The 25,717-nt window shown below is 40.4% G+C and overlaps 1 protein-coding gene across 4 annotated transcripts in view; it reads left to right on the top strand.

Annotated features, from left to right (window-relative positions):
- ASXL3 (ASXL transcriptional regulator 3) overlaps window positions 1-25,717 on the top strand; it is a 100,861-nt gene that overhangs the window by 9,522 nt on the left and 65,622 nt on the right. For 2 of the 4 annotated variants that reach the window (XM_083517631.1, XM_083517632.1), the window contains exons 2-3: window positions 8,895-8,957; window positions 10,784-10,866. In XM_083517631.1, coding sequence (XP_083373757.1) covers window positions 10,811-10,866 — 56 coding nt within the window. In that variant the 5' untranslated portion in view covers window positions 8,895-8,957; window positions 10,784-10,810. Of the gene's footprint in view, window positions 1-8,894; window positions 8,958-10,783; window positions 10,867-20,201; window positions 20,267-25,717 lie in introns of those variants that run through there. The other 2 variants (XM_083517633.1, XM_083517630.1) reach the window with 2 other exon arrangements.

Raw genomic sequence — 25,717 nt, 5'->3', positions numbered from 1 at the left:
CTCCAGTAAGTGAAAATGAAACAATGCTTGCATGTAAATACTACACTAGTATGTATGTGAGCTCCTTAGCTTAGGATCAGTTTAGTACCTTCTGGAGTTGCTTATGTTGGTTTCTGAGTACATGGTGACAGCAGCAATTACTGTCAAGGCATCAACATCTGAAGTTATTGGTGTCCAAACATTCTTTTGTTGTCTCATCTTCCCAAGTATCTTTCAGCATCTTTGATATTTGTTTGTTTCACAGATTTTTGTTCTACCTCTTCAACACAGGGGTTCCCCAGGTGGTTAAAAATCAGAATTGCAATAAAAGATTAAAGATGGTGAATAAAAATGGTTAAGAACAACCCAGGAACAAAAACAGCAGAATATGGTGACAACAAATCAATGTCATAGGAAGTAGAAAGCCTAAGGAAGTCATAGTGTTATTGACAGTGTATCCATCAAATGAAGAATATAGTTATGGGAAATTCCATGTTGTATGTCTATGGGTTTTTTTTACACCCCCCCAGCACTTTTTCAAAAAATAAAATAAAAGCTCATTGCAGATTAATTCTGCATCACACTGTAATGCAGCCATTTTAAAACAGACGTATGCAGTCCCAGTTGCTCAGTGACATGGGTCGGGGTATACCTAGATTGCAATAACTGCTTCTTTCCCCATTCACATGGGGCATGTGTGAAGAGGAAAAGGCATGGATAACCTAATCAAAGATCTGGAATAAATCTGGATTCAAAGTAGCATGTTGAAGATGATCATGAAGAATTACAGTTTGAGTTAAAACTAGGTTGGGGTTGTATTTTTATTTGTTTTTGCTATGAGTGGATTAGCTATTTAGGAAGAAAAGAGGGTAAATGGGTTGGGGGGTGTCCAGTGAACTTATCTATCCCTACAAGGTAGAGCAATAAAGATCTATGAAGCATGAATGGCTGTATGCATGCATGTGCTTCCACCTCTGCCCACCACACTTTATTTGTACACCTTGAGATCTATCCTTGCAATGTGCTCAGTTGTGGCAAATCTTGGTGCACATACTAACAATAGTGTCTCCTTCAGTAGACCATGAGCAACATTCTGTGCAACACAGCAGAAAGCATGTGATTTTCATTCATGAATAAATTATAGTAACCTGTACCTTAAAGATACCCATTATGGTTGATAAGCAGTAAAAAAAAAAGCACTAATTGCAAGACAGAGAGACAGAGACTGGCGCATTTACCAGTTAACATATCTAGCTTTTTCAAACCCAAATGCAATTTCCTCCCTTCTCTGTTTTGCTGAGATAGTACAGTTGAACTAAATCATATAGTAGTGAGGGAATATTTCACGCTGTGTCTTCATATTTGAAGGCCACAAACGACACCAAAAATCAGTATCATAACTTATGTATAGCTAGAGCTTTGACTTTAATCCCTTTGACTTTTATCTCAAGTGTTGACTCTTGCTACTATAAATAGAATTTAAACTATTGTAAAAGAGTTTCATGCTGTTATAAAATAGGGATTTGATTTGACTTTGTTTAACTACACTAAGGACTTCTTTGTGGCTGGCTTAACACAGACCTTCCATTATTTCCATATTTGTTCTAAGTTAATTCTCTTTTAGACATGTAGAAACGCTGCTGCTTTAGGAGGTTTTGATGGCCTTTCTCTTTGATCCATAATCAAGGCAGCTTTGAAGAGCTGTACTCTATTTTATTATTGTATTTTTTGCCTCAGGGTTTCCTCAGATTTGTTTTGTAAGGCTATCTTTGTACTTGTTTGGCATGGTAGTATGTGTGTTATTTCTTTACAATGCATAGCTGAAGAAAGACAGAAATTCCTGTTTTATAATAATTGAGTTTGGTTTGTGATGCTTTGTAGATATTTAATCTGAAATGTGACATGTAAGTAGCAGGTCCATTGAATTTTGTCATCTGTATATGCGCTCCAGATCTTTACAGGGTAAAACTCACCTTCCAGAAAATAATCAGATCATGTCCTATTTCTTCTGTATGAATTTGTGAGCTACTGCTGTAGGTACGACTCTTTTTGAAACAGTAGTTCTCAAACATTCTTGTAGTGAACCATTTTCAGTTAAATGGGGTGGGGACACCCTGTGGTATTTTAAGCTAAAGGAAGAGGTACCCTGGTAAGGGGGATAAGTAGAGCAAAATAATGATGTCTCATTAGCTGGCTAAGTTCACATTTGTCCCATAGCTGGAGGCTGGCAACCTGAAAGCAGAGATAATGAGTTGGATCCTGTGGACTTTCCATATGATTAAAAGAACATGAATGAGGGATCACAGGAAACACTCTGATCAGCCCCCCCAAAAAACCCCAGGGGTAAGCCCCCATGGACTTCTGATTGGAAAGAGTGGGAAGGAATTTGAATCTGCCCTCCATTGTGCCCCAGTTCAGACAGGAATCTTTCCCAGTCCTTTCTGCAGATGCCAGATATTGAACCTTCCTTTTGCATGCAGATCTTGTGCTCTTATCTACTACAGAGCTTTAGCCCTTCTCTAAAAAACACCTCCACCACACACGAGTTCCAGGGATGGTGCAAAGTATTATATGTAGTTGAATGCGCAAGATTTGTATGCCAATATTCCATCCAAGCAGAAAAGTCAAAGTAGATTACACCCTTAGAAACCATCAACATAAAACATAATGAAACAGTGCAGTAAAACAAACAAAAGAAAAGAAAAGAAACTTTATAATAGAAATGCTGCTTCCTTCTGCTCCTGGTCTTAGATACGTTAAATGTGTGATCAAATTTCCATATCGTTGATTTTTTAAAAATAGGAGCAGGGACCATGATCTGAATTAGGGATGTGGTACAGGGAAGGGAGAGTTAAGGTGCCCCATGTAATTTCTGCTCTATACTACTATTTGCTTCATAAGGAAATCTACTATTTGGGCCCATAGCAGTTCCAGTGTAAGGCAAATAACAGCTTTTTGGGGGGAAGGGGGGAATTAATTGAGAAAATGTGTACAAAAAGTCATGTGGGTGGAAAAAGTAACACACACTTAGTGTTGTGATCTCAATCTGTGCCCTGGCCCCTCTACAATTTTGAAATATTACGCGATGGAAATGCAATTACACACTTAATGTACACACCAGATTAACCCTTTGAGATTTTTTGATTTTTTAAAAAAATCTCATAGTGTCTTTTAAATTATCAATCCAATCCTAGAAAAATACTAGTTGTGTGGATGCATTGCATGCTAACTTCTCTTCTACCTTCAGATGCATTTATATTCATCAACACATTTAGAATCTGGCTGTAGGTGGATTTCTTCCCAAAATGTGCAGCCCTTGCCCGTGTTTTATGTGCCATGCCATTCTACACCAAGAGTGATGCATGTTTTGTTATTTAGGATCCTTAGAATGATACATCTTAGTGGCCTTCATTTCTATGACAAAAAACAGATAAAAGGTTGGAAGAAGCATGAAGGGATGAAAGAGCTGAACTGCACAATCATGCAAAGCCAATATACATTGACTTTTTAAAAATGAAGATGCTACTTTTATTCCTGCTTGAGAACTAATTTGAGTAGTTCACAGCTGTGTGTTTGTGGCTAATGCATTGGTTGCAAACATAGCTACTTAGAGGGTATGGCTATGCTTTGGGATGCTGTCTCTCATTTCATGTAGTGTAGATGCTGATTTATCTCCTATGACATTAATCGTCTCATAGCAAGCGATGGAATAACTTGCAGATGCCCTTCCTCTCCTCATTTATGAAGATAAATGTCATAACATGATGGCTGATCTTTGTTATGACACTAACCATTATAACATTTAACAAACGTAGCAAAAAATATCACTGACAGCTAGTAAGAGCATCTGTGTATGTGTGGAGTGATCTTGCTGCTCGTGCCTCTAGCTCAGAACCCTGACTTGTCATATTTAGTTTCTGGAATACTTTAAAGTAATAGATTTGGTCTGAGTCAGCAAACAAATATAATTGACTGGTGATACAGTGTTACAATTATATTACTTAATGACCAAAAGGTTCGATGGTTCTGTGGCTCGAGGGTATAGGAATTAGAGAGAAGACACCCTAGGATTCTGAAGAGAGGGGAGAACAGTGGGTCTGTGCTTTTGAGACATCAGAGGTAAGGCTTCCATAGTAAGCAAAATCATGGTGCAGCCTTAGTTCAACACATCTGGTTGGAGATGAAACCCAGATGTTTGTCTCACAAGATGAGACAAGCAGAAGTGTAACCATACGAAGAATCTGTGGGAAAACAGCAGCTATAGCCCTACATATTATACATGTGGAAGGGTCTCTCAGTTTTTGTTTTGTGCTCAGATCCCTCCCACAAAATAGTGGCCATTTGCAGGCACCTCTGTCTCATTTTGGATGCCCAGAGAATACTTGGACCAGGCAAAAGGAGGAAAGGGAGTCCAGAGTGATTGTGAACCCTGCTCCTTTTATCTCGAGGGTCTGGGAACATCATAGCCTGAGCAGTTGCCAGGTCTGCATCTGGATCACTCCAACAACTGTCTAGCATTCATGTTGTATATTATGAAGAGAGAAACCAAAAGTATTCCCTCCCGCTAGTATTCCAAAATAGAACAACATCCTTTTGGCAACTGATGTTTGGCAACTGAGGCAAAGATTTCATTTCTTTGTGAGCAGATCTGCCTATTTTCTTCTCATGGTCCCCAAATATACTGGCTAATGCCTGTGAGAATGAAAAATGAAACATTTTATTATTATTATTATTATCATTATCATTATTAATAACAGGAAGAAGCTTTCCTTCTCCTAGTTTCAATTTCTCTCCTCACTCTTTTCATATGTAAATTAGGCTTTTCATATAGACAGCAAACATGCCTTGGATATCAGTATTTTCTGAGGTGTTCAAATTAAGTCTTTCTTCACAGTTCACTAGCAATACTCCTGCTAGAATTGATCAAGACACAGAACATGTCATGTCTTATGAATTAAGTGAGAAACCCCAGTCCAGAATTGCTATTCTAACAAAAGAACTCACAAGCCCTATTTGGACGTTCATTTTGTACATGTGTAAACAAATGCATGAAGGGGGAGTGGGGGCACACTGCCGAGACCCAACCCTCTTGGTCCACCTTTCAACCCTTCACAAGGCTCAGCCAAAGGTCTGAAGCAGGGAGCCGCATCCTGCTTGCCCCGGCTCCCCATGTGATTTAGAATTCTGTATAGTCATGGTTCTTCTGTACAGCACAGGGAACTTTCATGGATGGAAGAGGCTTCCTGCTTCAGACCTTCACCCTCAAATCTGTGGAATCCTGAAAAGAGGGTAAAAGTCATGCATCTTAATGGGTGGTGCTTAGTAGCACTCCACCACACTCCTTCATCTGTTTGTTCACAAGTGAGTAAACAGAACACCAAAATAGGGCATATAGTAGGGCATTATTTGATATTGCAGGGGTGGAAACTCCCCCAATTGCTGTTTATTATTATTTTTTAAATTTGTATACCTTCCTTCATCCATAGATCTCTGTAGACTATATTTTTTATTTTAAAAAAGATACAGTAAACTACAGATGTGTTAGCTTAACTTTAGGTGAATTTGTAGAAAGCCAATAATGAATATCATTTCTCCACTGAAAATGCAGAGGAAAATAGACAACAAAAGGACCGTGTCCCCTGCTAACATGTATGCAGAAGAGTAAAGGTGTGATATATACATGTGTACTTTTATAATGATTACAAACTTTAATTAAGCAGCTTTACATTAATGATGACCTCTACATTCTGTGATCTAGAGATGTGATATATTCTGCAATTTCTGTCCATGATCAGCTAGCAGCCCCTACCTGCCACTCAGGTGAACATTGCTGTACGGTGGTACCTCAGGTTACAGATGCTTCAGGTTACAGACTCTGCTAACCCAGAAATAGTACCTCGGGTTAAGAACTTTGCTTCAGGATGAGAACAGAAATCGTGCTCTGGTGGCGCGGCAGCAGCAGCGGGAGGCCCCATTAGCTAAAGTGGTACCTCAGGTTAAGAACAGTTTCAGGTTAAGAACAGACCTGCAGAATGAATTAAGTTCTTAACCCAAGGTACCACTGTACTCCTGATTCCATTGCTGTTCTTAATCTTCAGGAAGTAGTAGCATATGGAAATATTTTTTGTAGGCATCCTCTGATTTAGTAGCCTGTGACCCTTTCTGTCGTATTCAGACCATCATTAATGCATTTGATACCTTCTGATTTGATGACTGCAAAGTTCTTAATGTGGGGAGTGCCCTTGAAGACTGTTCAGAAGCTTCAGATAATGTTGAACACAGCTGCCCTAATTTGGCAGGAGCACATTGCACTGTTGCTTCAGAAACTGCACTGACTTCATATGGTATTTGGCCCACACTTCTAAATGCTAGTTTAAATTTCTGAAATCCTAAACAACTTGAACCCAATATACCTTTGAGACTGACCTCTTCCTTGTTTCCCATACTAAAGTGACATCTCAGTGGTAACTTCTGAATGGCAGCAGTCTGTTCTCAAATCCCCTCCCCACCCTCGCCCTAGATTCCTGTGGTCATACACTGAATGTCTTCTGGAATTAATATAAAATCTTTTCTTCTTCTATGTGAACATTTTTGTGGGGCTGATTGGGGAGTTGGCGGGGTTTTTCTTTTAGTATCTCTTCTGTTTCTTATATGAGATGTTGTGTTTGGCTCTGGATAAGCATGCTGCTAATTGTTTCCTGATATATGACTTTCAGGAGAGAATAGGCTAAACATCCAAGTAATAAAGTCTATTGAGGTTGAATATAATAGTTTTGGTACAAGAACCAAACTCTTACAGTTCAGCAGCAATGCCATGGCAGTGCATTTGTGGCTGAAATATAAGGTGTCCTGCATTTGTAGTCATTGTTCTCCACTGTGGTTCCTCTAGTTCTTCAAGAAAGGTCTGAAACCTAATGAATCTTTTGGTAGGGACATCCTTGAAGTTTCAGCAATTACTTAATGTAGTACACTGTACTGTAGACAGCAGCAGAGGAAGAAGCTCGGGCGCCTGGGCGGCGCACCCAGGGGCAGGGCGAGCCGCACCACGGGGCCTCTGGAGTCTGCTTGCCTCCTCGCACTCAGCTGCCCTACAGCTGGGGGGGGGGGAGGGGAGGCAGTGGGTGGACTGTTTGGGCAACGTGGAGCCTGCGTACACCCAAGCCACCGTGTCTCTCCCAGCAGAGACGCATGGCTCGGGTGTGCTGCAGGCCCTGCGGTGAGTGCTGCCCGGCATTTCGGCACCCCCCTCAGTGGTGACACCTGGGGCGTACTGCACCCACCGCTCCCCCTTTCTTCCACCCCTGACTAAAGAACATATAGGGCACATATATGAGCACTGAAAACTGCCATCTCCTGTCCTTTGGGGGGAAATTATATTTACCGCTTGCCCTTTAACGCTAGTGACAAGATTTGAAGTTGTGAGGGTACTAATTTGTCTTGCTTTTTGAAACTTTTTATTTATTTATAAAAGTTATATTTCAGCCTTCAGTGGCTATTCAGCATTGCCAGGATTATCATGATTTCATTTATATCCTCAATCTGACTGGGAAGCCTGGCAATTTTTTAAAAGTGGGGGATGCATATTTTTTCACTCTGTTTTACTAAATGTAGGGCAACATTTTCTTTATCTCACCAGTTTTTGTAGTCTAATGTGTTGCATCTTAGCTTGTCATTCCTCATTTTAGATTCAATAAAGTTGAAGGGAAAGGGTCTGGAAAGGGGGAGGTAGGAAGTGTTGTCACTTTTAGTAGATTATTTCTCAGACATCTGACCAATATTGTCCTGGTCTATCATGTCCACTTCAACACCGTTTGAAATGTCACGGAAATGTCTTAAGCTTTTATTTTCTTTCATAAGCATCTTATTAAGCTACATAGATGTTTCAGTTCTCTTTAAAAAGCTGTCTCACTTAATGAATTATATGAGTTGGCTCAAATTATACACAACACTGAGCAAACCATGGTTTTTCTGTGAACATGTGAGTATGCAGTTTCCCAGGAAGATTCCCAGAAGGGTTCCCAGTAGTTTACCTGCTTCCTCACTATATGAGACTAAGCCATGGTTTGTCTGAGTATGTCATCTTCTTCTGATAAAACAATGAGCTGCAAACCAAACAAAATTTGGTTATAACTTATGGTTTGTCTGGGCTTAGTCTGGAATAGTTTGGTAGCAAGAGGACTGGGAGAAGAGGGCAGTGTATGATCGCCTCTCCAAGAATCTGCACACTCCTATATTTGAGCTAAGATTTGGCTTAGCATTACGTACAAACTGGGTAACGTTTGTTCTTTCCAAAGAAACTACATGACTCCAGGTTGTATTTTAAAATGTTCAGAATCAATAAATGGCTCTTGCTGTGGGAAAGCAATGCTTCCCCCTTTCTCTCTCTTTTTCTTTGGCATGGGTGTATGTGGAAACTTTTTTTTAAGGATTGGATGAATAAAATTCACAATTCAGCAAGATATTTGAAACTCGTGCCCACACTAGTGTATGCAATAACAAGTAATTGACGCAGCAAGCTATTAATTTGCTCTTTCATATTCAGCCCTTGTGCATCCTGGGATACTATTGAGTCCTGCCCTGTTTGTTTCCTACTGTAGTGGCTGTAATGCTGCCTTGTTTGATCAAAATCTGTGTGCTGTGTGTGTTGCTTTGTCAGCTTGATTTTTTGTTTTGTGCTGTGTCTTTTGTAATGATGCTATTCCGTGTCCATCCCTGTGTCTACCCACTGTTTCCTGCACCAGTTCAGTGCAGCTTCTACCCTACTTCTCCCTTTTTCATGGTCAAAGTGGACATGAGATTGCCTTTCCCTTTCCATCCAAATGTGCTGTAACACCTCACATTACAACTTCCTCTAGAGAATAGGCTGTGATGTCATAGAGAAGGGGACAGGGCTACCCAAATTCTCTCAATTTCAGGGAGGAGCTGCCCAGGTGTGCTGAGGGCCCATACGCGGGAAGAGAAACAGGGAGTCCTCCACAGTGAGTAACCCCACCTTCGAGTGTACCCAATATCCTTCATAGCCTTGTCCAGTACAGTATAGTTCCCTCCCCTTCACGACCATTTTGAAGTCTATTCAGTTTAAACTCTGGAATATTTCCAGTTCAGCTTGAGTTTCTTTCTTCTTGCCTTATCCTCCATTTCATCTTCCTTCTTCTTGTTTTTTTTTTAAATAAAGCTTTATCTTTTAAAATTTTACTGAGGTCTTAAATCCACTTTATATGCTTACTGCCCGATCTGCAACTAACCTTTTTTGTGTTTTGTTTTATTTTATCTGAAATTTGTTTCTTTGGAAGTATGGTTTGGCTCCCAAAGCTTCTGTGTGGTTTTTAATCTCTGGATTTCACTCCTCTTATGGGTAAGGATCCAAACTGTGATGGGATACTATGATGGGCAGTGGACTGGTATGTGGTCTTGTGAGTTGAAAAGGGGAGAACAGGAAATTTTGAAAAATAAAAGAGTAGCTTTATATATCTGAATGGAATGAGACTGCTTTTTTGGGGGGGGACTTTTACTGCAGCCAATATTAAGGGTGAAGTATTGTTTTCATCTGCAATTTCTTTGGTCTCTGATCTTCAAGTTTTGGAGCACAGCTGTTGCTGGAGAATTGCATTTGCAGCCTTAGCAATTCATTGTATTGTAACATGACACACTTGCAAAAGCTCAGCATGATTGGCATGCATCTTTGTAAAATTGTTATACTAGGGCAGCAGTGGAGGACCTGTGCATTCCAACTCCCATCAGCAATAGTCACCATGACTAATGATCAGGAATGATGGGAGGAACACAGATTCTGCATCTCCTGCCATGCAGGGACAACAGACATGACATCTGGAATATGGTGATTGTGGTGGAGCAGCAGCACTTCCTTGAGTAATTGGGAAGTCATAATACTTGTTTAAAGAAATCCCTGACCTCTTCTCCAGTTATTAATGTTCAGTAATTTTTGGTATGACACCATTTATTCCTGGTGGGCAGCTGTTCTAATGACTGTCATGACATTCCCGGGAGAGCAGCTTAGGAGTGATTGGGTATGGATGATGAGCTAATTGCCTATTTCTCATTGTAGAAAGGCAAGTTATAATAGTGCTAAGTTGGTAATATCCTTAGATACAGTCTATGTGCTGTCACCATTTCCTGTACTTGGTTGATTGAATTCCTAGAAGTATGACTAAGAAGAAAAATACGGAGGAGGATACCAACTAGAAGGATAGTAAAAGAGGCAGAAGCCTTCATACCAGCTAGACGAAATGGAAGAATATTAATTGGGACTTCATAAAAGGCAAAGGAGTGGAAAACTTAGCTGAACTGGAAAGTATATTTCAGCAACCAATTATGATGGTTTCTGACACTTCATTTTCCACCCATGTTAAGAATTTTTCATTCTTTAACATTCTGAAACCTATCATGTTCTTCTAAGAGCTCTGCAAATGGAAAGGTTCCCTGAAAGTGCACTCTTAGTGACAATAAACAGTCCAAACAGTAGCAAGATTTACCTCCCTTCTTTCCCCACCTTACAGGAAATTGTTTCTTGCATTTGTAATAATAAATAATAGGACTTGTTCTTCTAGTTTTCTGCCATGTAAGAGTCTTCCTGTGCATTTTGTGAGGTTTTCACCCATGATTATCAGTTTAAACCTGTTGTTAGCTAAGGTGCTTGTTCGGCAGTAGATGAAAGACCCCAGTCTTGACACGACAACTTCCCACTTTTTACACAGCATTATGCAAAGTGCATGATCAATGACACAATCATTTAAATGTATGCAATAATGATTTTTTACCTTCTTACACATATATTTCTTTTTAGGCACTGGAAAAACATCCCAACTCACCAATGACTGCAAAGCAGATATTGGAAGTTATTCAGAAAGAAGGGCTGAAAGAAACAAGGTCAGTATTTATATGATATTTGCCTTTACAATATTTGCCTTTACAAAAACAAAGTTTAAGGAAAATATCTAAATTGAGGTTGGTATGTTGTTCATAATGCAGTAAATAGCATTCTGTGTTTGAGCCTATGATTACAGAGGAAACCTAAATATATAATAAATAGATATTAGCAGGGGAAATCAGAAAGGACAATATGGCTGCAATCTTATACATTGGGATGGAGAAGCATTTATTTTGTCACTGTACCAGATTCCAATATAGTCAACACTTAGGCCATTTTTAACATTCTGCCACTTTTGTACATTTAAACTAATTTTAAAGCAGAATTTCTAGCCACCATAGCACATCAATGACACAAACACTCTCCCAGACCACCATGCTCAGATTGCTTTTTCTGAGAAAGGACCCCTGTTGCTCAGAGCAAGACTGAGAGGAATGTAGGAAGTGGACTAATAATGGCACATCTAGGTCAGCATTGTCTACACTGACTGAGAGAAGCTCTCCAGGGTTTCAGACAGGAGTCTCCCTTAGTCTTATGTGGAAATGCTAGAAACTTCTGCTTACAAGCAACTACTCTACCAATGAGCTGTGGCCCTTCTACAGGACAGAGGTGGAAAGCCCTGCAAGAGTTGTGTGGCTGCAGCAGCCTCAGCAGTAGCCAGTGAGTGAGATTAGTGAGCAGGAGCCCATATAGTGCTAATCCTTTACATTCACTGCCTGATACATTTGCCTCAGTTTCTCTCATGCAGCTACTGGCCATACATGTGCATAGCCAGCAAAGCCAACTTCATATAAAAACTATGTAAGTGTTGGTCCTGTCCTTTCCTTGGCACAGGGCATGCTGAAGCAAGACAGGTCATTAGCTGCAGCACCAAGGATAGCTCCGAGTGAACAACTTGCTCCAAAGAAGTCAAGAGTAAACTGAAAAGCTTTTATGCTCACAGGGCCAGATTGCTTGGAGCCTAGAACTCCTCCTTTCTGGCAAGTTGTTTTTTTTTTTTTTGATGTGTGCTGTCTGTGTTGATGTGGTGAATTGATAATGTGAGCTTCAGATGTGGAGGCAGTCAGTTTCTCATGGAGTGCAGGCTCAGAGGTTACAGACTCCAGAGGGCCTGCCTCTTGTGGTCTCAGACTCCAGAGCCTTTGCACTGCTGGGCTTAGGCTGTGACTCAGCCTTTGGCATGATATGGGGGCCTGGATTATCCTTTGGTGCTGCTGGACTAATGTATCAGGTTGGCCCCTCTGAGTCGAGACCCAGGCTGCTGCTCCAGGTGCCAGCAAACCCAACCATTTCCCCATCATTTGAGTGTAGGCTGCTACTTTGAACAGGGGTTCCAACAGCTTTATAGACGTATGGAAGAATATGGGATTCCTTCCAGATCCTGGTAAAGAAAGGACAGGAGGGTCTCCTGTCCATCTGTTGCTTGCAACCTGTATTTCAGACACAGCAGTTTGCAAAAGTCTTACTAGGGGCTTTGTACTACCTACAAGCCACAGTGGGTGATCCCTCAAGTGTATAGCAATTCATGTCTACCAGAAATCATTATACGTAGCTTTTAGCTGAAGCCAGCAGAGTTCAGTTTGTGTGTATGTGTTGCCCCATTCATGGGCCAGAGAAGTACATATGAAGCTGTCTTCTACTGAATCATTGGCCCATCCAACTCAGTAGTCTCTGCTCTGATAGGCTGCAGCCTTCTACAGCTCAGATCTGGAGCTTTCTCAGTCCTGTCTGGAGATGCCATTGGGTAAATAGTGATGGCCTACATGAAAAACCTATTCTGTACTGCTTCTGGGCAGTTCTTCTCAAGGCTTGAATTCCCTCCCTCATTAACTAGAAGAAATTAACAGAGAGGGGTAGAGAGAGAGAACATGTTGCGTTTACTTGGCATATAGCACCACTTTCTAAGAAAGAATGCAGATCATTTGCAGTTCTCCTTGTATACAGTATAGGTGTGTGTAATAAAATACAATGGGTGAGTTCCTAGAAGGCAACTAAACACTAAGAAGTCACTGTTGTTATATATAGAAGTAAAGATAAAATTGTGCCAAGAGTCTTAAAATAGAGTCAGTATAGACAGATGCTTGGTGCGAGTGCCAAATAATTTGGGGAAGAAAAGTTCAGCAAAAATAATAATAATTAAAATGTAGCTACTGAGTTATAAATAAGTAGACAAGAAAATCAAATGTTGTGGTACAATCATTTCAATTGTTTTGAACTCTTCTCCGCTGCTGTTCCTTTCTTTCTTATGTCTTTTGAAATAATTGAATTCTGACTTCTGATACTGTTATTATTATTCATAATAAAAAACAGCCCCCTTGATGATTATACAGTCTTCATCATATTTATTCCCACAGATTATTGTATTATTGTACCACTGGAGAGACTGGGTAGTGGGAAAATAACAAAAACAAAACCCAAAGTAATTGGAATTAGAAATAAAGGAAACCTTCTTTAACTTTTTTTCCCAAAGAAAAAGACTCTAGAAAAAAAACACTGCAGCTAGCTTAAATGGCCCATTCTGTGCTGTAAAAAATGAAAGATAAAAATCAATGCAGTGGAAACGCATAAACTGCCAGTGACAAGTGTAAAAGGAAAAACTGTTTACTCTTGCATGAATTGTATTATAGTGCACTATTGTGTTGTAAACTTGTATACAAATGTATCTGTAAAGTTCAGCACTTACTTTAAGAAATGGTGTTGCTAGATAACTCTGAAGGCGAGATAGAATGGAGAGATTTATGTTTGAACTGAAGAAGCAATGAGGTTGTTTCTATACTAGAGTGCTTTAGCGCTGCTGAGGCAGTGCTTTTCTACAATGAGCTGGTTAAAATGGAGGTTTCACAGCACTTTAAATAGTGCTATATTATTCAAAAATCCCCTTGCCTATGGCCACTATCCTTCTATGATGTTTATTCATAAGTGTCCTGTTAAACAAAGACCCCTTCCAACATTAATTAGAAGTAACTGCTTGCATGTTCTGACAACTTAATTGTTTCATGTTGGGTGTGGCAGTGGAATTATGAAAGCATAGCTTCTTAGTTGCTTTCAGTTTTCAGTTTCCATTCCTGTGGTTGGGGGAGGCTGCAATCACCTAGTTACTTTTTATTAGTTTTCATTTCTATAAAATAAAAGAACAGTATTTTGCAATATAATAATTAAATGGAAAAATATTTACTAATATATATAAGTAATTAAAGTTTGTCCCCTTGCCCTAATACAGATACTGATAATAAGGGACAATCAAGAGAGCTGATTCAATAGGTAATTAACAGGCAATTCGGCAGTAATCTTACTCTGCACCTAACAAGAAACAATAAAGCCAGCAGAACCTACAAAAAGGAAACATTTAATTAAAGGTACAAAAGCCTTGAAAGATTTGTTCAATAGCCCTTTGTCTGTCTACAAAGGATAGGCTGGTGCTACAATTGCATTTTAAAAAATGGGAGGCCAATGCAGGAAACAGTGGTACACAATTATTTGTCCATATCTCTGTCTGGATTCTATATAAAAAGTGAGTGAATAAAGGATGACTATTGTATTATATTATTTAAGGCATTTATATGCTGCTTAATCAGTAGCATTCCTAAGTAGTGTGTATAAAAATTAGCCATGCAGAGAATAAAAATTAAAAATTAATCATAAAGCCAAGCATAAATTCAAACTACATTAAAATTCCTGCTGGAATACACCTTAAGTTTACCAAAGAGGTTTCCTGTCTAATTTCATTTGAGAGAGAGTTCCACAGGCTTGGCCCCAGAACACTGAAAACACAGCTTCTAGTTGTTTTGAGTTGTACATCTGACCGTTGGCGGACTACCAACAGAGACTCTCCCAAAGATCTCATTGATTGGGCAGGGATATAAGGGATCAGACAGTCCTTAAGATATCTTGGACCCAAGGCCCTTGTAAATTAATACAAGATCTTAGAACCTGCCCCAGTAACAAAAGCCAGTATAAGCTCAGGTCAATCACTGGAGTCCATCTGGAGCAGCCAACAAGCAATATTGAGGATGTACTGGGCCATTCACTCAGAAATGCGTCTGAAGAAAGGAGCAAAAATGAAACAAAGGGACTGGAATCAAAGAGACTGATGTGGGTGCAAGTAGATGTCGATGTCTACTTGCACTCATTTCAGCCTCTTTGATTCCAGTCCCTTATCAGCAGGGAAGGAAAGCAGTACAGTGGTACCTCGGGTTACATACGCTTCAGGTTACATATGCTTCAGGTTACAGACTCCGTTAACCCAGAAATCGTACCTTGGGTTAAGAACTTTGCTTCAGGATGAGAACAGAAATCGTGCAGCGGTGGCGCAGCAGCAGCAGGAGGCCCCATTAGCTAAAGTGGTGCTTCAGGTTAAGAACAGTTTCAGCTTAAGAACAGTCCTCCAGAACGAATTAAGTTCTTAACCTGAGGTACCACTGTAATATGGTTCCTTAAATGAGGCACATGAGCTTGAGAAGCTGGCCAGAAATCTACAGGTTGACATTTGTCTGTCTGAGGAGTATGGCCATGCAGCAAGACAACTATATTGTATTAGAGATGCATGTCTACAGCTAAGGTCAAGCAAGGGAACCTACAAGAGTCTTATCTGGAAGAGGATCCCTGATTCAAATCACAGCATCCCATTCAGTTTTCTTTGCACAGCAAAGCTGCCCATTATAGTGGGGCCGTCTTTGTGGGCACTGGGTAGCTCTCAGAAAGTAGCTCTCAAAGGAAAAATGCTACAGAACAAAATGTTTTGCTTCTTCAAAAAGTGAATTGTAAGGAGGGAATCAAAAAGCTGATTGTAAGGAGGCGTGGGTTTAGGCAGACTCTTGACTGGAATGTGCCTGGAAACAACTCTGCTGTGCAAGAAAGATAAAATCTAGCTTTCAGTTTGCTCGGTGTTATGTGTATGAAATCTTCAAGAACTTCCTGCAGAATTTGCCTAGCACATACCCATCTGACGGTCTATCTATATCTGTGTGTTTACACACACCCACACACCCCAAACCCCTGACACCTGTGTGCAGTGTGCGTGTGGGGCAGCAGGGTTTGTAGCTCCAGGAGTAAATTCAGAAGGGCGCAACTAGGCCACAGCAGTCCCAAAGGTGCCAAGCATCCACAGCAGTCCCTTAAAATTTTAAACAATAAAAATGTAGCAGCCCGTGAGCTAATTAAGATATGTGAAAGCATTATGTGTGTAGAATTTTAGGAAATTAAAACTGCATTACACTTCCAAGAAATAAATGCAATGAAGGGACAGCGGGACAGGTTTTTTGTTTTTTTATTTGGCTTGTTTCTTTAAAGAAGACTTTAAAAAGACTTTAAACAGGGATGCAAAGAAAGCTATGGTTTCCATAGTACAATTGGTTTCATACAACACGGATATGAGATTCGGCTTCACGCTGAATGCAAGCTTAGAATTTGTCTATATGGGAATATTAAGTAATCCTGAGGCAATAGATTCCGTTTTTTGAGGGGGGAGAAATTAACCTTGAGAATCGATTGCTTCTGCATCTCTGTTGTTGAATGTCATATACACATTCTGCTCAAAGAGTAATGCCGCTGGCTTACACACTAAAGTCAAAACTGAGGGAGGGAGGAATGACTTGTGGAATATGCAGGACCAGCCCTGCCATTATGCAGAGTGAAGCAGCTGCCTTTGGTGGTAAATACTAGGAGATGGGGGTGATGTTACCCTCCATCGGTTTTCATCATCCTGAGCTGTGTACTGGCAGTGGTGATACTTGCTTTTTGTTGTCCTTGGCTGTCTGACTGTCCCATCTAGTCACATTTTCCCAGTGAGTCATAGACAATACCAATGGAAAAGGCCTCTGATAGAGTGGACAGGCAGAGGAGCAGCTATTCCAGATCACGTGCGTGTACATTGGTCATAGGGGGACATGGGTGGCCCTGGGGTCTAAACCACTGAGCCTCTTGGGCTTGCTGATTGGAAGGTCGGCAGTTAGGATACTTCAGATGGGGTGAGCTCCCGTTGCCCTGTCCCAGCTTCTGCCAACCTAGCAGTTCGAAAGCACACTAGTGCAAGTAGATAAATAGGTACTGCTACAGTGGGCAGGTAAACGGCGTTTCTGTGAGCTCTGGCACTCGTCACCGTGCCAGTAGTGGTTTAGTAATGCTGGCCCCATGACCTGGGGTCATTTGTCTGTAGACAAATATTGGCTCCTTCGCCTGAAAGTGAGATGAGCGCCACAACCCCATAGTTGCCTTTGACTGGACTTAACCATCCAGGGGTCCTTTACCCTTTACCTTACCTTACATTGGTCATCTAATGTACTGGCATGATGGATGCTGAATGTGATAAAGCCAGAAGGATAGTGTCATTATGCAACATTTCTAATATTGTGTACAGCACCAGGTTCCTGCACCTTAAAAAGCATATTGTAGAGCTAGAAAAGGTTCAGAAGAGCATGTACATTGGTCATAGGGGGACGTGGATGGCACTGTGGGTTAAACTACAGAACCTAGGGCTTGCCGATCAGAAGGTCGGCGGTTCGAATCCCCGCGACAGGGTGAGCTCCTGTTGCTCGGTCCCAGCTCTTGCCAACCTAGCAGTTGGAAAGCACAAAGTGCAAGTAGATAAATAGGTACCGCTCCAGCGGGAAGATAAACGGCGTTTCCGTGCGCTGCTCTGGTTCGCCAGAAGCGGCTTAGTCATGCTGGCCACATGACCCGGAAGCTGTACGCTGCTCCCTCAACCAATAAAGCGAGATGAGCACCGCAACCCCAGAGTTATCCGCGACTGGACTTAACGGTCAGGGGTCCCTTTACCTTTAGAGCTAGAAAAGGTTCAGAAGAGGGTAGTGAAAATAACTAACTATAACTCTCATAATTGATGACCATTGGCCATGCTGGCTGATGGAGACTGGAATCCAACAAAATTTATGAGATTATAGGTTCCCTATCTCTGACTTAATATTTAGAAATGCAATTCAGTGTAAGCAAGTCTAAAGTGATGCACAATGGGGCAAAAAATGCTAACTCCACACACATGCAAATATGGTCTGCATTTGTGGTAACTGACCAAGAAATGTGACCTTTGGATTGTAGTGGATAGCTCAATGGGGATTTCGATCCAGTGTGCAGCATCTGTGGAAAAGGCAAATTCGATGCTAGAGATCACCAGGAAAGGGATTGAAAACAAAACTAGCAATATTATAAAGATATTTTACAAATCTATGTTGAGATTGCACTTGGAATACTGTGTATCATTCCGGTGACCTTACCTGAGAAAGGATATTGTACAGTTGGAAAAGGTTCAGGAAAAGACAGCCAAAATGATCAAGGGGATGGTGCAACTCTTTTATAAGTAAAGATTACAAGATTTGGGGGTGTTTAGTTTAGAAAGCGTCTAAGCTAGAGACATCTCTTTTGTTGAATTTATATTGTTCTGTTCCATTTTGAATGGTTTTATAATTGTGATGGTTTTATCTACTTTTATAATTTATATTTTATTGTAACCCTGGAACCTTTTGCTGAAATCTTATAAAAATAAAAACACAACAGAGGTGCATAAAATTATACAGAGTGTGGTGAATATGGATAGAGAGGTTTCCCCCCTACACACAGGGCTATCCAGTGAAGCTGAATGCTGGGAGATTCAGAACAGATGTAATTCTTAGTTAAAACTATGGAATTTGCAGTTATTATGCTCTTAATATTTATTTCAGTGAGTGAGTAGTGATAAGGTGTTGGGAGACAGAACTACTTGTGCTATATAACCTGCCCTGTGACCTCCTTAGGTCGCCTTCTGCCTTTGGGTGAGATGGAGAATGCTGTCCCATCACCCGTGTCGAAGTACAATTCACATGTCAGTCCAGTTGGCTTATGTGTGTGGAACTGGTAGAAGGAAGCGCCATGTTGTTCTTTGCCTCAGGAGGCAAAATATCTTAGACCTCCTCTTGAGGAATAGACAACTACTTGAATCTCTTGAAGGTCTTCATTTGCTGGCCTGGTTGTGAAGCAAAGGAGGAGAAACTGAGTTTAGGGATAAGACATGTAATGAACATGCCCTTGTTGCAGGAAGAAAATAACCACTAGATCTAAAGTAATGAAAATACATCCTAGCACAATTCAAATTCTGTTTTTAAAAGGCTTCTTAATTTTTTGAAAAATAGTGGATTGGCAATCCCCAAAGCTCAATGTTTTGCCTGTTGTGCCTGTTTTCTGGGGCAGACCTCCCTCCATTTAGTACTACACTTTTAATTGCAACCTCACCATTCTATAGTTAGTTAAGTAGCTGTGGTGAAAAATGCATAAAGGTTAAGACAGCATGCATTGAACATATTTGACTTGTTTGCACATAAACCATAGCTTGAAATGGAGGAGCCTCAGTAAGCTTGAGTGAAGCATCAGACTTGTACACTCCTCCTCCTATGCAGCTAGGAAGAGGATTTCTGCCAAGATTGCATTCAGTTTCAGATAATCTTGATTTAGTATTATTTGCAAATAGGAATCCTAGTTAAAAAAAACCAAAAATTAGGTAAACAAGAGAACTTAAAGTTGGTTTGTTTAGCGACTCACCATTGTTTGTTTTATTAAACCAGGATTCCTGGTTTGTGTGTAAAGCTAAGCTGAGATTCTTCGAAAGTGAAATAGTTTTGATAGATGTCCTATTCCTTTCCACACAGGGGAAGGATGGGGGATGAGGACTATATGAGTCCACCATTTTGCTTGGTCTTGCTAAGTATTATCTGCAAAGCACTAAACCATGGTTTTGAATTTTGTGAGAACCAGCCCAATTGTCAGCAGCCAAAGGTGATCACCAGCTTGTCATTGATCTCTGAAGAGCTTTTGGTTTGCATTGATTTGAAAGGCTTCATCTCTGAATACTAATAATAGGTTTTGGTACTTCTGTTCACTCATGCAATAATTTTAGGTGGGCTTATCATAGCAATCTCTGCCTAACCATACATTATCTTGGCTAAAGTTTATTCACTGTAATTATTTTTAAGAAGCTAAAGGTCTCTTTCATTGTAATCTTAATTTAGAATAACTGGGCTTAGATATTAGACATTATTTTTGTTCAAAGTCAAACTGTAGTATGAATCTGCCAGACTTTATGGTTCACAAGTTTGTTTCTCTCTCATATCATTAAAGCATTCAGATCCTCAATTGATTGATTCTTTCCCCATGCCTCAAATATGAAGTGCGGCAAAGAGAAAATTTAAAAAGAAAAAGACTACAAGCCAAAACAAAACCCATACATTAACATGAACATAATATTTGTTGGAAAATGCACACACATGATAGATCTATATTGTCTGAGACACACGTTTCAGGTTGTGTTTTGTTTTGTTTTTTTTAATATATTTCCTGCTGCGACAATCAGTTGTAAAAAGATCCTCATCTGGCCAATCCTCTTCTCAGTATCTGGAAAGAAAAACAGCTTTTAAGGTAAACAGTATTGGGACTGTAAAAGATTGGTGCTCTTTTCTAACTTTGCAAAAAATGTGCTTGGAATTTGAGAAGATGGTAAGATTGAAGAACGGTCTTTGTAGAACAATTATATATCAGGTTCAGCTTTGGAAAGGAAAAGCTGGTAGTTTACCTGGCACAAAGTATACAGTGACCCAGTCCCGCTAGACTTAGCTGTAAGGCTATTCAGACAGCCTTACTTCCAAACAAATGTGTATCATAAGTCCTGCTGAAACCAGCTGAAGAACTTACTGGTAGTTGTAACTGACTTGTTCCATTGGTTTCAATGGGAATTTGTCACAATTAACTAGCATGCTACGAACAGTGTGTTGCAGTGGTGGAAGACTGGTCGGTCTGCCTGTGTGCTTGAAAGCTCCTCTGCCCATATTCATTTGGATGTGACCACAGCAGGGTTACACTGACATCTGTGGCTCTGATAGGACCACCAGATACTACACAAATAAATTCCTAGGACCTCTGCTGCTGCTTTTCTGCCATTACTCTGTGACAACAAAAGTAGCAAGAGGCCCACCTCAGTGGTATGATTTATGGATATGAAGCACTCACATATTTCTATGTGTGGTGGAAAAGGCAGAAAGCTGTGTAGCTATTTTTGTGCAAATATTAAAACGCACAGCTCTGAAAGTGTGGACTATATTATAGTATGGAGTATAAAGAATCTATATGTATCTATCTGTCTCAGGTGTGTGTGTGTGAAATTAAAAAGTGATATATAATCCTTTATATATGAGTGATTTGATTTCTGTTTCAGCTTTGTAGACTTACAGTGGTACCTCAGGTTACAGACGCTTCAGGTTACAGACTCCCCTAACCCAGAAATAGTACCTTGGGTTAAGAACTTTGGTTCAGGATGAGAACAGAAATAGCGCAGTGGCAGCGGGAGGCCCCATTACCTAAAGTGGCACCTCAGGTTAAGAACGGACCTCAAGAACGAATTAAGTTCTTAACCCGAGGTACCACTGAATTACACTACTTCAAATCCATGCTCTTCAAGTGACGTTTGCTTTTTGGGGGGTTGCATTTGGTTAATAATATTTATAGCAGCAAAAGAACAACCATGTCCTAAAAAAAGCTATATTGAATCCTGGCATTTCATGAATCCTGTAATTGTCAGCAGCACAAATTGCTACCATTACTATTATTGCCGCTCCTTTCAAGGATGGGTTGTTTCATGATTTTTTTAAAAATATACTTCAGAAGGAGGGGAAGAGAACCTAATATCTGAACGGTGTTGATGGGCCAATGTCAGGTGGATATAGCACATGTGGTATATTATTTGGGCACAAAATCTCGAGTACTTAAGGCACAATATTTATTTTATTTACTTCCTAATTGATTACACATTTTTTGTGTGAATTTCAAGGCAGTGTATATGGGCTTCTACATACAGGCCAAACTCAGACCTGCTAAGGTTTAAGCAACTTGCTTCATCATGCACATTCGAGTTCTTTGGAAAAAGGATGGTAATTGATAGCTGCTATGGTAACTTTAGTAGTTGCATGGTTATGTACAAATGTCTCTATTTTATTGTGACAATTACAAAATATTTCTGACAAACGTTAGCCAACGCCATCAAAATCAACATAACCACCAACTATCTTCTTGGTTGCTATGGAGGGTTGAAGATATGAAGCTGGCGTACCAGTTCATTTGTCTCTCTAGCCCAGTGTTGTTTACTCTGACCATGACTCACTATCCAGGGTCTCAGGAAAGCGTCTTTCTCAGCTCTTCTACCTAAGAACCATTTAACTGGAAATGTTGGGGACCATATGCATGCGGTGCATGTATTGTACTGCTGAGCCAAGACCCCTCTGTGGAAGGTGAACACAAAGACAAAAAGAGTAAGAGTTGTCACACTGTGAATTTCAGATGCTGGCAATATTTTCAGGCTTTTCTTCTTGCTGTCCATTTCCTCTTCATTATTAAAGTAGCAATCTGTTTTTACTTTTCCATGATTTTCTAAAAAACTAATACGATCTCAGAAACCAAGAGGGAACACCCTACATATTTGGGGAGGTTGTTTCTGTTTAGTTCCTTCCTCCTGCTTTGCTCTGTATGTGGAACAATGAAGATAGTTTTGAATGCACACTCTTATGAATTATGCACTAGTGGCCAAAATTGTGGAAAGCTTTTGGAAAAAGTGTATTTCCGAGATGTGATGGCTCATAACACCTGATTGGCTTTCTAAACACTTATACTCATCAGCTACATTCAGATGAAGGAAAGCTACTGCATATCAACCTAAGCAAGTTGTGTTTCCTTTTTCTGGTTATTTGGCTATAACTTTTGATAGAATACAGATAATTGGACAAACTTTGTTTCATTGCATTCTTCATTGAATTATCTTTCCATTGATACATATTTTTTATGGTATTACTCCAAAAAAAGCTGGTGTTATAATCCATCAGACCTCAGAAATACACTTTTTCAAAAAGGTTTCCACAATTTTGGCCACTAGTGTATAATCTTTTGAGTGGTCATAAGAGATAAGCAATGCCTAAGGATTATATATTCTCAGTCTGCAAAATATCAGGTGATAAGGTGACCTGGTTGGTTCAGTGAAATCTTGGAACAAGTTGCCCTGATACGATGCAATAAATGAACCTCAGTGCTGTTCCATGTGGGAAGCTGTTTCACAGAAACACTTTCTCCATGGCGTTATCCTCCCACACAGTTTAATTTTGGGGGCATCAATGCACCACAAGTGAGCATATGAATTTGGGTTTCAGTCTATTATTTTAACCGACCAAAGAGTTTATTGTATTAACCAAAGGCGACAAGAATTTTATTACAATTTGCCAAACTGCAGACCATAACATGCAGCATACAGCAATTACATAATATAAGGCATCAATGCTTTAAAGAAAGGGAGTCAGAATTCATAAGTATTGTCTGCTCCCTCATACCTAGCTTAACTTCCATTAGACTTCTGAATCTCCAGTGCAACTTATTGCAATATCATCTTGCTCTCTCTTTCTAATCTTTCTTGCAGCCAGAGCATTAAGCACCACTTTATGTGTCATAAATCTGTTTGGGTTGCACAAAAGAAAGTGAAAGTGTTTCAGCCATAGTAAGCCTGCTTCCAGGAATTAGCAAAGGTTTCAGGAAACGATCTCTTGGATCCCCATTTAATGGGGAGATTAGCAAGTAATGTACGGCGCCTTCTGCTTGAGGTTGTCCACATATGCAGAGTATGTCGTCATATGGAACCTTATTATAGCAGCCATCCGAGATGCTGTGGGCATCATTTGGAATATGTGCTCCATAAAGGCATTTCTTAATGCAGCAGGCATGAGTCTGTTCAAATAACATGCTCTGAAATGCTCCATTTTCAGAAATGGGAACCATGGCGAGAATCTATAATTCCTGATTAAATGCAAATCCCTTCTGGATTCTATCCAGAAGAGCCAATCCCGAAGTTGTCTCTTATTCGTGATCAGAGCAGAATCCAAGTCTCAAAAGTAATAACTCTAAGGTTTTGACATATGGACTTCCAGTGTTGATTATTACTCCATTTCACAGTCAGCTCTTGCCTTGATTGTTTGCCATCCAGATTCTGTACATGAGAGAACTCCGAAAATTATTGAAAGGGGGGGGGGGGAATTGTTTCAGAAGCCATGTCTATTATTCAGATGAGGGTGTGTGTGTGTGTGTGTGTGTGTGTGTGTGTGTGTGTTAAACCTTGTAGTGATGTGGGCTCCTTGTGTCATGTGGAAGAATAATGATATGTGACAAGTTTGAGCAAGTTAAAGTGATTGTGTTTCGAGATAATTGCATGAAAAAGAAAGTGTAAAGAAGCTTTAGGCTGACCCAAGAAAGCAGAGACTTTTATCTCATTACCAGTTCTGATACAGCTGCTGAATCTAAGGATGGCTGGGGACTCTGTGCCCCATCTGCTTAATCATTGATTTATTTCTGAGCTTTTGTCTGTTTCAGATGTTTCTTGACATCCAGGGCAGCAGAAATTCTTCAAAATTGCTTCAGTTGAAGAAAACTTACCAAATTTATGATTACTCAGTCTCTTGTGTAGAACTATTGAAGACAGCAGCGTAAATGATCCAGTTTACCTAGGACTAGGTCATGATTTGAGAAAGACTGTTAAGCTCAAACAAGAGGATTCCTGAACAGAAGATTGCAGCTGTTGTAATCTTCCTCCAGTCCTCCTCCTGTTGCTGCACTGCCTTGAACTAAGCCATAATTTGACTTAGTATGTCATCCAAACCTGGGCTCATGTTTTATCTCCTCCAGACAAACCATGAGCCTGGGTTCTAACAGCATGCTACTACAAAACATGTTTAGCTTATGTCAATACAACAGGACCAGGGAAAGGGTGCAGCAACTGCACTGTTCCTGAGGACTATATTTTTGTGCGTTAGTGCTGTGCCATGGCTTTGGCTTAGCATGATGTGAGCACCAAACATCAGCCTCATTTCAGTTTCCTGATGCCAGGCATGATCTGAATCAGCTGCTGCACAACTCACTGGCACCAGCCCTCCTCTGATGCTCAAGCAAGCAATGAGTGTTTGGTGGTAAGAGCTGGGAGACAGTGGTGATTAGGTTGCTGGGCAGTGATGGCAGCCAATTTTTTGTATGGGGCTGCAGATTACTCACTTGACAAGGAGGAAGGAGCAGGAAGGGAAATATGACCAGTAACTGCCAGTACTGTATGGGGGAAACAGATGTTGAAAAGCAGTGAGGCGAGAGACCAGACCAGTCCCATAATGGTGGTATACTCCCTGCTCTTACACTGTTGTGGGACTACATGAACTGATGCCAGCCCCATGCAGAGGTGAGAACAGCCAGGTACACTTGCCCCAGGCATTGGAGGACTAAGTTGGCTGGGGGGTGCTGTCAGGGGGCCTGCTGGATTTATGCTGTCATGCTAAGAATGCCCCATGCTTCCCAGTCGACCAGGGACTTAATGGGCGAAATGGCCATGGGTGATATGCCCATGCTTGTCTGTATGTATTGCAAGGCTTTGATAGTAAAATCTGGACCTGCGTTATTGCATACTAGTGTGCAGAGTTTGATCAGATTAGATGGTGGTGCTGTGGTGCTGCATCTCATGAACAAGACTCGCTCCAGGCCTCAGACAAGCTTGGCATGGGCCTGTCTGATGCAGCAGGATCTTTTCATGTTCTTATGTTCTTTTAATTTCTTTTTAAAAAATACACAAATCACTAATTCCAGAGCAGTTAACTTTCAACAATATTATGTACAAGATGGAAAGACCTTTTTTTATTTTAATGTGCTTTTCAAATATACAAATATATAGAGAAGTGGTGTAGTACAAAAACAAAACAAACCCCAGTTGTGGACTAATAAAATTATGGGAATATATGCAATGCTGCCGCAGCAGATTTCTTTTCTCCTCTTGACCAGATTTCAGGACAAGGAGTCCTAGACCTA

The sequence above is a fragment of the Podarcis liolepis genome (genome assembly GCF_965112155.1).
Source record: "Podarcis liolepis genome assembly, chromosome: 8".
NCBI lineage: Eukaryota > Metazoa > Chordata > Lepidosauria > Squamata > Lacertidae > Podarcis > Podarcis liolepis.
The sequence above is the reverse complement of the archived record's forward strand: the minus strand, read 5'-3'. Positions and strand labels throughout refer to the sequence as shown.